General features: G+C 35.5%; 1 protein-coding gene across 1 annotated transcript in view; it reads left to right on the top strand.

The window, feature by feature from the left end:
* Window positions 1-1,333: 1,333 nt before the first annotated feature.
* The window catches only part of LOC140160991 (phosphatidylinositol-3,5-bisphosphate 3-phosphatase MTMR2-like), a 40,648-nt gene continuing 28,769 nt past the window's right edge, over window positions 1,334-13,212 (top strand). The window contains exon 1 of the mRNA XM_072184351.1: window positions 1,334-1,745. Within this exon, the coding sequence (XP_072040452.1) occupies window positions 1,440-1,745 (306 nt within the window). The 5' untranslated portion in view covers window positions 1,334-1,439. The remainder of the gene's footprint in view (window positions 1,746-13,212) is intronic.

Genomic DNA, 13,212 nt, shown 5'->3' with positions numbered 1-13,212 from the left:
GTAGGTTATTTTCGGAGCATATATTTTGCCAGATTTCCAACTGTAATATGAACACGCATGCTCAATAACTTGCAATCAAAGCCTCAATGAAGGCATTTGGTGCAACATTTTTACATTATTATTGGTTATTTTGAGGCATCTCTATAGGCCTATTTACAGGAATATTTTCCATTCGGCTCCATTTTCGGGAAATGTGACCGAAAAAGGCTATCAAAATTTGTGAAATAGGCCTATGGATCCACTTTTGGGGCGCTTTTTTCTCCCCTTTTGATTTTAGGGGGTACCGTAAAATGGGGTATAACTTTGGGCACTTTTCAGAGTTTTTAAATCACTGCTTCCAAACAAAACCAGTATATTTAATAAACTCTTTTTTATGACATTAGGGTTCCCTTCTACACCTTGAAGCTGAAAAAGATTTTTCAATAATTTCGTAAGGGTGCCCTAGGGGTTCAAAATAGCCTGACCAAAGTTGCCCCACATTTGGGGCAACTTTGGTCAGCGTATTACATTCCATGAAGGAAAAAAAATCAAAAAAATTGATCTTCGCTGTATATGGGCAAGTTGTTGTTTTTTGTGACATTTGACCCTTGCAAAATTAATCAAGCACACATCCTTGCTCACAAATATCGATTTTGATTTTTTCTGAAACAATTGTAAAAAAATGCTCATTTTTGGTCAAAAATCACTATTTTTTCGTAAATTTCGAGGAAATTGGACATGAGCGACTATTATTTCTTCCAAATATGTTTCTTAACAAATTGACACCAAATATGACTAAAAACAATATTGCTGTATGATAGGCCTATGACCATTTAAAAAAATATATTTGACCGGCCAAAGTTACCCCGCTGACCGAAGTTACCCCATTTTACGGTACTATGCCCCCTTCCCCCACTGGCTATGCCACTCTCCCTCCTCTCTTTCTCCCTCCCGGGGCTGCAGACCCCAAAGCCACCCCCTGGCCGTGGGTGTTAGCTGTGTACTGAAAATCATGGGACAGGCCCATAACCAGGATTTATTTGGGGGCTGATTTTGAAAAAGTGGAATTTTTTCCCAAAATTTTGACCTTTTTTTTTTACCAAAAAGGCATAATTTTTTTGATCGCTATGCTCGCAAATAGGACTCTTTGGGTCCAAAAATGGGACTTTGGGGCATTTTGGGATTGGGGGGGGGCGGCGGCCGCCTGGCGCCCCAGTCCCCAGTTACGGGTCTGGACACTAGTCTTGCGAGAAATATTGCTGAGAGGAGCAGAAAATATTGCGTACATTTAGTGGTTTGCGCCCGTAAGGTCCTGTAAATTATTTTGCTTTGCTGCCCTCTGTTGTTTGAAAATCCCTAAACATGGCGACTCGCTTGTGAAGCAAATCTTCCGTATTTCCGTAGTGTAAAATTCATGAAAAATTGCCTAAACAATTGCAGGAACGCCTTTGAAATTCATAATGGAAAAACGAGGCAGTCAAGAAGATGTTGTAGAAGGATCGGAATCGTCTAAACATTCCAGAAAACCAAGTGGCAGCAGTATGGAAATGGAAAAGTTACCGTCAAGCCGAACACCGCCCAATGAGTTGGAGTCAGCCGGGGCCGGCGGGGGCAGCGAGTCTTCCGCTTCCGCCGCAGCGACAAATGTAGGCGCTGGAACTGCGGGACCCTTGGCAGGGATGCCAAAAACTGGCTCCCTAGGTAGAGGGCCCGTAGTTAATATCTCAGATGAGAGCGGAAAACCTAAATCTTTGACAGAAAGCAAGGTTAATATCAGTTCAGGTTTTAATATTTTTAGTTTTTAATTGCATTTTCATGATTTGTAAAATTATGTGAACTATTAAAATAAATTATTCAGTTTTTAAGGGGTCGAGCTGTATTGTCTCAAATATCTCCGAAATGGGAGAAAACTGCAATGTTTGCTGTGAAATTTTGCCTAGCAATATCTATCTCAGGTGCAAATTTAATGGTGCACATGAAAGATTGAAGTCTTTAGATTAATATTTTAGCAATCTTAATATTATTAGTTGATAGGAAATTCTTCAAATATGCCTGTACATATAACGACGCATAACAGCCCACGCAGTTTTTTATAGGTGAACTCTTTTCGAGCAGTCCGTGTTGGACGATGACCCTATCTTTTGCTGAGGTATTTACAGGACCTTGAAATAAGAATTATGATAGATATTTGTGACTTCGAATGCGACGAAGGCATGTTCAAGCTTCGTCAACATACAAACTTCTACCTGATTTTACAGTCTAAATCGACCACTGTCTGGCGCATGTTATTTTGTTACTCTAAATTCAACAAAATTCCATTTTTTTAGGCAAAAAGACTTCTGGAGATACCATCCTGCATGTCCGTGTTCGATTTATGGTAATACAATTAACCAATTTTGAAATATCAATATTTTCAGATTCACGGAAGCCATATTTTGTACATGTTCGACAGTAACGAGTTAACGCCAATTTTGGTAGGGGGCCTACAAGTTTGTCAGTTTTGCCGAAGGTATGTATCCGGTTAACTAACGAATATCAAGGTTCATAGGCGAGCTAATAGCGCTATGTTATTATATTACTTTTACTTACGATCTTCATAATGATTCCATTTGAGAACGAATATAACTCCTTATAGGTCTTCAACTTTGTCTTCACACGACTAGCCATATTTTATGGAGTGTTGCCAGGCAAGTCAAAAGCAAATTGGGACAAATCGGCACTAAATATGGCCCGTAACTACATCAACATATCACCCAAATGTCCATGTTATTTAGGGTACAATGTTAATGTAAATACATTGTAATATACAATTTTAAAACATTGTTGAAAATGTTCTAACATGCGTATGCGCGATTCTTTCTCCCGTTTGAGTTTTAATGTATACCTAAGTATAAGATATTGACAGTCAATTCATAAGAAGCCCAAAGTTAATACTAACACTGCAGCGCTGGCAATACGACCAATTCTAAAACGATATAGAATCGTTCCGCTTGATTTATCAGGTCTATAAAGGTGACAAAGGAACAGGTCTCTAGTTTGATTCCACAACCATTCAAACCGATCTCATGTTTTATTGTATTATCATGTATTAAAATGAGGATGGCTATGTCATAAATGGACCGGAACAATATAACCGTATACTACCACCTGTGTTGAAGGACAGTTCTGAGATACAGGGTGTTCCAGAATGATCTATACCGTGTTTGAAAAATTAATCAACAGTGTATTTAATTTTAGTACCGGTACATGGAATACAATAGAGCTTGCGAAATAGCGTTACTTTAACTTTAACTTTAGCGTCTAGAGAGATTACAGAGGATTATGTATTCAAAACCACCTTGGTTTTGAATACATAATCTCTATAATCCTCTAGACGTTAAAGTTAAAGTTAAAGTAACGTCATTTCAATAACTCTAATGACATAAATGTCACCTACTTATTGTGTTACTTTCATTTCAAAAACTTGATTCGTTTTGGCGTGATATTGATATTCTTAAAACTGGACAAAAATTGCACGTGTGTAACTTACAGCACAGGCTTCATAAGCACCAGACATTGACCTGCTTTATCACTATCGCCCAGACGTAGGCGCATTTTGCAATATAGTGTAGAAATCATTCAGTTGTCAAAGGAGATACACCAAATTTGGCACAAATGTAGAGCTTGAAACACTGAATAATTCTTAATATTGATTTAAGTGACCTTTTTCATGTGTTTTCAATATTAGTCCCGATATTTGTGCTGAATTTAAAAAAAAAAAATTTACGATCAATTTTACGCCAAAAATGTAATTCTTATAGAGGGTATAACTTGTTTAAGAAAAACTTGCTGCAAATGTAATCTTCACCTTTTCCTAGTTGTGTGTTTGCCAATAGGGACATAAATACATGCTGTGGCACAAGGACCTAATCTTCTCTATAATATTTTTATAATAGGCCCCTAAATCAATCTCTGCCGGCATTTCAAATGATGAAACTCATACACCACAATCATTATTTTGAAACTGCCGCCAAAACGACACACATGCAGTATTAGGTCAATCAAGCTTAACAAATCCTTTATACCATGCATGCTAGTAATCGATAGATCATAACAAAATTAGCTGCAAAACTTTTTCCAAATAACTTTGTGCTGAACGGTTACTTCATTATTTTCATAATAGATTGTATTGTCAAAACTTAAACTTCACCATTGTACGCAATATTCGGTAATTTATTTTAGAAACATTCGATCTTTAAAATCTTAAATTACCAAGAAAGCTAAATATGTGTAATATTTAGAACTCAAAACAATACGACTGATAACAATGCTACCTACAAAATTCAACTTTCCCGGTATGGATCTTTCTGGGACACCCATGCAGCTTAAGATGACAGCGAGACAGGTTTCTCTAGATCGATTACACGGCCATTCATACCTATTACCTGTTTTAGGGAACAAACCAAAAAATCGATAGCGTCTTATAAACGAAACCAGTTTCGTTTAAGGGGTAGGGGGTAAAAATACTCGATTACGTTTGTACAAAAACATCGGTCTGAAGAATGTGTCATTATTATTATTATGTCAAAATTTCCAACATTTCATTATTACGTTTCTGGCATGGAGGGAGGGGTCGGCTGAGAAACGAAACTAGTTACGCGTTTATTGGACGGCATCGATCTTTTGGTTTGTTCCCTTATTGTAACCTTATAGAAGCCATACTTTTCACGCCGTACTGATTACCCTCTGTATGGAATGTTACATCACAATCTTGATCGACTTGAGAACAGCCACACCCCGGTACAAATAATTGTAAATGGTGGAAAGTCGTATTTATGACAAAATGATTAAAAAGTGATACTTTTAGGTATTATTCTGTTAGTTTCTGTTTGGCAAATCATAAATACTCACGTGTTTTGGTCAAAATGGCAATAATCTTTTTTCTACCCCTACCCACCTGAAATAGCTAAACACAACCCTTAAGTTTGCATGATTTATCAATATTCATATTTTGCAGAGTAGCGTTCACAAATTACGTGTACTGCTGATCGTCCAGCACATTATTTTCCATAAGGTCTTATGCACAGGCATGGAAATTTCTAGTAGGCCTACCGTACTATTAGTTATTAGGTGAAGCGCAGTGCCGTACTATTACGCTGACTTTCGTATTCGGCGAGGAGGACGATTTCGACCTCCTGGTTTGTTTACAAACAGAGAGGTAGACAAAAACCGTTCCGCTTGTCCAAACACTCAAGTATCAGAAGGATGGTCCACAATAGCGTGATTCACGTAACCTGAATAGGGATTAAAAAGCTGTCACGTAGAACCATGTGCTTCTATTGTCCAATTTGCCATCAAGATTTCATATGGAAACAGTTCAGACCCAGTACACGATCATGTCAGAAATTAATATTTTGTTCTGGGTCTGATTATTCGGACTAGGTGAAGCGTCGGTATGGTACGGGAAATTATCGTGCGCGAAGTGTCATACTGGGTGAAGCCGAAGGCTGAACCCAGTATGACACTGAGCGCACGATAATTTCCCGCACTATACCGACGCTGAACCTAATAACTAATTTATCATACCACTAAGTCATTCTAATTATTTAAATAATTACGATATGAAATAGGAAAATCGCTGCTAAATAGGAGAGAGATTATAAAAAATAGAGGATTGTTCTGAGAATAACAAATTGCGTGCATTTACGCGCCCGGTTTACGCTGAGTCGCCTTTATCGCGTACCTCGCCGTACGCCGATCGGGCTTGCGAATGGCACGCTCTTACTGACTAGATATAAAGCGTAAAATACGCACTCACTGACTAGATACGAAAATATATCAGGTTAGCGGTGTTCTTTGATATTTCCCTTAGTGGTATGATAATATATTACGCTGACTTTCGTATTCGGCGAGGAGGACGATTTCGACCTCCTGGTTTGTTTACAAACAGAGAGGTAGACAAAAGACCGTTCCGCTTGTCCAAACACTCAAGTATCAGAAGGATGGTCCACAATAGCGTGATTCACGTAACATGAATAGGGATTAAAAAGCTGTCACGTGGGACCATGTGCTTCTATTGTCCAATTTGCCATCAAGATTTCATATGGAAACAGTTCAGACCCAGTACAGGATCATGTCAGAAATTAATATTTTGTTCTGGGTCTGATTATTCGGACTAGGAAATTTCCACCCGTCCGGATGCCAGTTGCAATTCAAATTGCGGCCGGTCGAGTAAAGTTTCAAATTCACCAGCCCGACTGGCGAGTAACATTTCACGGCCGGCCTAACCCTTACCCAGACTCGGAGTAGGCCTACAATCTGACCTTATTACATGTAGGGTAAATTGGGGTAAATGGAACGGTGGGGTAAATGGAACGCTGAGAATACAATTTCCTCAATCAAGAACAAAATTGGGCAACATCATACAGAGTCTTTCATTTACCCCAACGCCAAACGTTCCGCTTTTGTTTCTACTTCTATACAAATTCTTGGTAGACCAACGAGTTGCTATCCCTCCAAGTGTGCAGATACTACATCCAGTGCAGAGCCAACATCAAAATCAACATTTCCCACCACCATTCCAGAACGAAACACAAAATAATAAGTGCAAGTAAAAATGACCATCTGGTGCTGAACTAGGTGAGAGGAGCGGCTGCTGCAGGAACTGAGCCCATGTACAATAACATGTATGTTTCATACCCCAAACTTGAGTTTACTCGGTATTGGAGTGGAAGAAAATCTCAAAGGTTGTCACTGACCTTGAAGTGGTGGTACGGTTCAGTGAACAATACTAATTTAAGGGTACTGATTCCTAAATATTTGAATACTGTGTGGAGTGTTGTCATACAATATTGGCAATATGTTTGTTATCTAAAATAACATAAATGTTTTAAACAAAAAAATAGTAGATTTTAATGATGCAATTATGCAAATTAATATGCTAATTAGCTAATTAATTGGTTTGGTGTTCCATTTACCCCACAACAGATCCAATTGGGGTAAATGGAACATGGTTAACTAACCTTAAATATGCTATATAACATGTTAAATATTTTCTTGATGGTTTAAATATTATGAAATTATAATTTATATTTACTAACCTTAAATATATATAACATGTTAAATATTTTCTTCCTAATTGGTTTAAATATTATGAAATTATATATTACAAATAACTAATTCATGGTCGATTAGGCCCCCTATTGATTTTTTAAATCCGAAAACCATTTTTTTCTGTTATGTACCAAGAGAAAGTGCATTTTTATGTGGTATTTTACCATGTTTATAAAATATCATGAAAACAAAATTATTGTTCTTATTCTTTTGTTTAGTAACGAAATATATGTTAAATAAAACATTCTGATGTCTTTTCAATGTAAATATAGCCATGATAGCTATGAATGTAGGCTCCTTACAAGTAATCCCCTTGTTCCAATTACCCACCCCACTGTTCCATTTACCCCAATTTGTTGGGGTAACTGGAACACTATGACCATGTATGTATTTGGACTGAGTACAAGAAACAAAGCATAAAATGGGAGTTAATCTGTTAAAACAAGTTGTAAAAACATATAATCTACTTCTTGAAATCATAATATATGGATACCCTCCCGACCACAGAAAGTGATTTATTGTAGGCCTGCTAAGAATACGCGATTTTGGAGGCCAAAAAACGCACCCCGATTTTCCAAAAAATGCAAAAATAATCCGCCAAAAACGCAAAATCTAAAAAAAAAAAAATTCAAGGATTTGGAGAGTCCCTGGATCTAACATCAAGTGCTACCATCATTAAAAAAATTTGAAAAAAAAAAAAAAAAAAAAATTAAGAAAATTAAAATATAAAAAAATTAAAATTGCGTTTTTAAAAATATTTTGCAGATTTAGAGAGTCCCTTGACCTAGAGTGAAGTACTGCAATCATTTGTGGTTGATTTAAAAAAATTGGAAAAAAGATACAAAAAAATTACAAGTTTGTATCCAAATGGGACCAATTTGTAACTTGTGTTCACTGCATAGTCTATTGAAGATATAAAAATGCATTGGTTTTGTACACAAGTCCATATCTTAGATAGATTTTGAAGTGAACACAAGTTACAAATTGGTCCCATTTGGATACAAACTTGTAATTTTTTTGTATCTTTTTTCCAATTTTTTTTTTTAATTTTTATTTTTACGATGGTAGCACTTGATGTTAGGTCCAGGGACTCTCCAAATTCTCTAAAAAAAAAATAAAAATCGCAACAAAAAAAAACAAAAAAACAAAAAAATTTTTTTTAAAAGTTTTTTTCAAAAATGTCAAAAAACGCAATTGGAGCCAAAATACGCAAATTCCGGCGCAAATAACGCAATCGCGTATTCTTAGCAGCCCTAGATTTATTGCTAAAAGCGTTCCATTTACCCCAATTTACCCTAATGTCGATTGTTCAAATAAAATAAAAGTGCATTTTCGTTGTGGTATTTTATCATATTCCATCTCTAGTCGCTATGATATTTTGTCTTCTTTTCATTTCCATGTCAATTTTGGTCCGAAACGTGGTCAGAAACATGTGCAAAAACATGCTCAAACTTGGCCAATTTTTACATAATTTTGGTACTTCCACACTTCTTAAATTAACGTTTTGTTGTCATGCTAAAACACCAAACACGTGGAGCATCAATAATACAAAAAAAATGTTATCATTTTGATTTTGTCTTTTAAAATTGCTTTTATTCATCATAACAAATTTTATGTTCAAAAACTGCACTGATCGCGATTTGGCGGCCGTGATATCGGACGAGTACAATTTTGTTCGGACGGGTTAAATTGTGAGTGGCAAAAAAAATGTTAAGTTCCATGCCTGCCTATATGCACATGCTTGCTGTTGCGCACATACGCGTCACGCGATGCATGGATGAGTCATTCATTCAGTCATTCCATGATGTCAAATCCATTTATGTGTTGGCTGGACACCCTCTCAGTCAAAGTCAGAGTTTGCTGAAAATCATTTCTATCCATCATACCTCTACTCTACCTCTGCATTTATATTATAATAAACACGCCTGTTTTTGAAAAATTGTGATTTTGTGCAATTTGCATGATTTTTCTTCCCCAAAAGTTCAAATTATGCAATATTAAAAAATTGTTACTTTTTTTCTTCTATATTTTCTTGCAATTTTTTGCGACAGCCTATTTTCTATATTTTTTTTTAACATGGATTGTGTTGCAGATCATTATTGATTGTTTGATTTTAGTGAAAAGAACAGGTTTTTGGAAAATGAGTACTTGAAAAAGTATTATTTTGGGATAATCTAAAATCGCGGCCGGTCCTAAAATGCGCAATTATACCCAAAATGTGCACATTTCGGTGTTTTTAGCGCATCGTATATTTTCTCTGTTGTTATGTTAATGATTTCAAAATGGATACAAATTAAATGCATAAATGCATTAGAATAATGTTTAATAAAGTGCAAGAAATTTATTCCTAATACACACTTAAGTCTTAACTTCATTCAATGACCCACATACATTATTTGGTGCCAATAGTAACAACCAAAAGGGCACATTTGCTAATTGTGGTACATTTTGGTCCATATTTTGGAGACATTCCAGACTGCACAAGAAAATATTGTATTGATGCAGGAAAAATTGCACAAAGTGCTGCGAGAGTGGTAAAAATGTGTGCTACATAATTTGGCACTTTTTTAGAAATTTAAAATCATGCAAAACTTTTGAAGTTTCAGTATGAATGTATGATATGGGTAAAGTCAAAAATAATTGCACCGTTTGGTTTTTGATGCCTGCTGTGCAAATGGAAAAGACCAGCAAAGAAATTCATCTTTCAAAAAGTGTGTTATTGGCTCTTTAACAACAGCAATTTGTAGTGTCATAGCTGTCATGTAAAAAATAATATGCCCAATTTTCTTCCCCATGGTCAGGAGTGTTACACTTTAGCGTGACAAGAAAAGAGGGACTTGTATTTTAATCATGCACTGTAAAAAATATACAAGTTAAAAAGTTTTGCATGTGTTTTCATGGCATTTTGTGAAGTTTCTGCTAATATTAAGTACCAAATTCTTTCATATTAGTCGCATAATAGTCGACTTATGAACATATGAAGACTACATGGTGCGAAAAATAAAATATGTTCCAAAAATCACTTGTCGCCAGATTGTGTAGCATTGTACATGTAAGGTTATGATGACAGTAATAATCAATTTCAGTCTGTTTTAATTAAGTAAAAACAACATTTGGGCCAAACTTGGAAAAATAAAACTTGCATGATATCAAAACTGTTTTCTTTTAGAGCGGTTTGAAATGAGAAATCCTGTCTCGTCAGGAGTGTTACATCAGAATTCAATTATTTTTTCATACACCAAGGTGGCAATATTCATACATTACTATTTATTTTATTAGTGCATTGCAATAGGAACTCAAAAACGAGAAAAATATTTGCCATTGCTTGAACATGTTTGCTACAGCTATAAAAATTTTTTATTATTATTAACGGCATCTTTATAGAGGGTAGCCCAGATCAGTGAACAAAGCACTGCTTTCCACTGGGGCCCTCTTTACATATTAAAATACACAGAGATACAAAAGTTATAAAAAATATACAAATATTGAAAAATAAAATTTCCTTAATCTTAAATTACAAAGCACTTAAAATACCATGAAAAACTGTATAAATTGCACTTTTGTAAATTGCATGCATATCAATAAAATAAAGTCTGCACAAAAAGCAACGCAGCTGCCACAAATACGCCCATAGCTCCAGAACCAAATATCCGCTCCCACAATATCCCAACATAAAAAGGAAGGACGATCCACCCACGCGCACTCCGATGCCCAATCCATCCAACACCAACAACACAGCAGCGCCTCGACAGAAAAATACCCGAATTCAAAATGTCAGGAGTGTTACACAGAATTAATTAATTGGCAATAATTCAAATTTCTGAAGAAATTACCAGTCTGTTGGTGTTCTTTCAGCACTGAAAATATATTCCTCAAGCCAAACTGCTGCAATCATGATGTAAAGACCTTCATATTCAAGAAATAAGAACATAAAAACATGGTTTTCAAGATGTTCACAAAATGTTACACTCCTGACAATCAATTGTAAGTAATTTAAGTTCAACAATAAAATTGAACTAATGTAATTCAATTTTTTGCCCCTTTTTGAGATTTACAAAATTACAAAAACTACTTTAGAAAATGTGATTTGCAAATTTATATTTGAGGCTATACAGTGACTGTAGCAAAGTGTCAGGAGTGTTACAAAAACATGCAAGCTGAGCTCAAAAAATAAAATTGAACGTAAGTCACCTAGATTCTGTGTCTTTTTTGATAGGGCAATAGATGTTGTCAACAAAAAATTACAAAGACTCTTTTAGAAAATGTAGTTTATAAAATATTTGAGGCCATACAGGTACCGTACTATTCAGTGTCAGGAGTGTTACACAATAGCACTACTTTGATGGCTCCTTACATCAATTTGAAGAACAATGTGATGCTAAAAACTTCAACACAGTTTTTGCATATATCATATTGCATTATACAAACTTAAACAAAAAATAATTTAAGATGTTTCTTTTGACAAATAAAAACTTTTGTTCCTGATTTCCAGAAATTTCTAGGTGTTTTAATGAAAATTCTATTTTTTCCCCAAAACTTTGTTTCCATTTGAAAAATTCTGCATGACTATTTTAGTTTAGTGTCTAAGTAATTTTAAAATTAAAACTCAAAGAATTACATATTTGCATCATTTTGTCAAAATATGACAAGGAATGACATGGAACTTTTGTGTTATAATGTTTCTGCAGATTTTTAGTAACATGACTGAAATAATGTTTTTAATTTTTTCTTGAATTTAGATATGTTGTGCTTATGATTAGACAACAATAACATTTCTGATCACTGTTTATAATTTTGACCCTTTTGTCACACTTTGGTGCCATTATTTCTGATTATACCCATATGCAAGTTTATGTAAAAATGTGAAAATTGTGCAGAAATTGGCACTTTTTCTCTCACATCGCTGGCATTCATGATATATTGGTATTGGGCAGCAGAAGTTCTTGGATCAAAGTTTACACACAATGCAGCACATCAAAATTCAGTTTCGCTGTGACAGTATTTTGTCATGTCTAAAATAGGTTTAGAAAAATGAATTTGGGCTGATTTGTCATGTTCTTCAAGTAGCAGATCTGTTTGTGTGTTTTTTATTGTTATGCCTCCACCATGAGTACATACATGCCTCATTGTTTTTGCAATGTCCGTACCTTCATCTCCGTCCGTCTGTCCGGATATCTCTTGAATGGATAAGCCACTTGACTTCAAATATTATAGGATAGGTAATTAGGTATGCCATTGGAGGTCTAATTTGCATATTCGTTATTATGACAATAAGCTAATTTGCATATTTTGGGCTCCTTCTGTCCATACCTCTGTCTGCAGGGATGCCATCTCTTGAATGGATAAGGGGATTGATTTGAAATATTCTAGGACAGGTAATTAGGTATGCCATTGGGGGTCTAATTTGCATTCGTTATTATGACAATAAGCTAATTTGCATATTTTGGGCTCCGTCTGTCCATACCTCTGTCTGTCCGAATGCCATCTCTTGAATGAATAAGGCGATTGACTTCAGATATTCTAGGACAGGTATTCCACTTTTAGAAGCTCTGGCTAGTTTTTTGTCTAATATTGTAAATCACCTGCCAAAAATTGTCGAAGGGGCCAAACAAATGCTAAGCCTCTGTGGGGGTGTATGTGTGTGTGTGGGGGGAGGGGTGTGGGTCCATCCCTCCAGGCTCCCATTATATCTTTGATCTAAGCATGTTTAGGTTTCCATCTTTTGCAGCATAGATGTATCAGAAGCAAGCGGTTGTTGAGGTGTGTCATGGGTCAAATTTCTCGCAAATATTTCACAACATTTTCAATGTGGAGGTACCATGTTGGATGCTTTGTGTTGAAAATCATGCAAGCTGAAAACCACACAATTCTTTTAACTACTTTTTGAAAGTTCTTTCTTTTTTAAATGATTTTTATTACATTTCTGATAATAATAGGGTGGGGTCTGTTAAAAAAGCTGGCATGGTAGTTTACACATTCCTGCTACAAGCTTCATCGGTTTTAAACATAATGACATTTTTCATCTTTTTAACTTTTTTGAGACTTTGTTTTCAAAACAACATTGTTTTTGTACAAACACATGTCATCATCTTGTCAGCCTAATCGGACACTACACCCTCTCTAGTAGTAAGCTTTTAACAT

Source organism: Amphiura filiformis, chromosome 9 (genome assembly GCF_039555335.1).
Source record: "Amphiura filiformis chromosome 9, Afil_fr2py, whole genome shotgun sequence".
In the NCBI taxonomy this organism is placed as follows: Eukaryota; Metazoa; Echinodermata; class Ophiuroidea; order Amphilepidida; family Amphiuridae; genus Amphiura; species Amphiura filiformis.
This window is presented reverse-complemented; position numbering and strand designations above follow the sequence as displayed.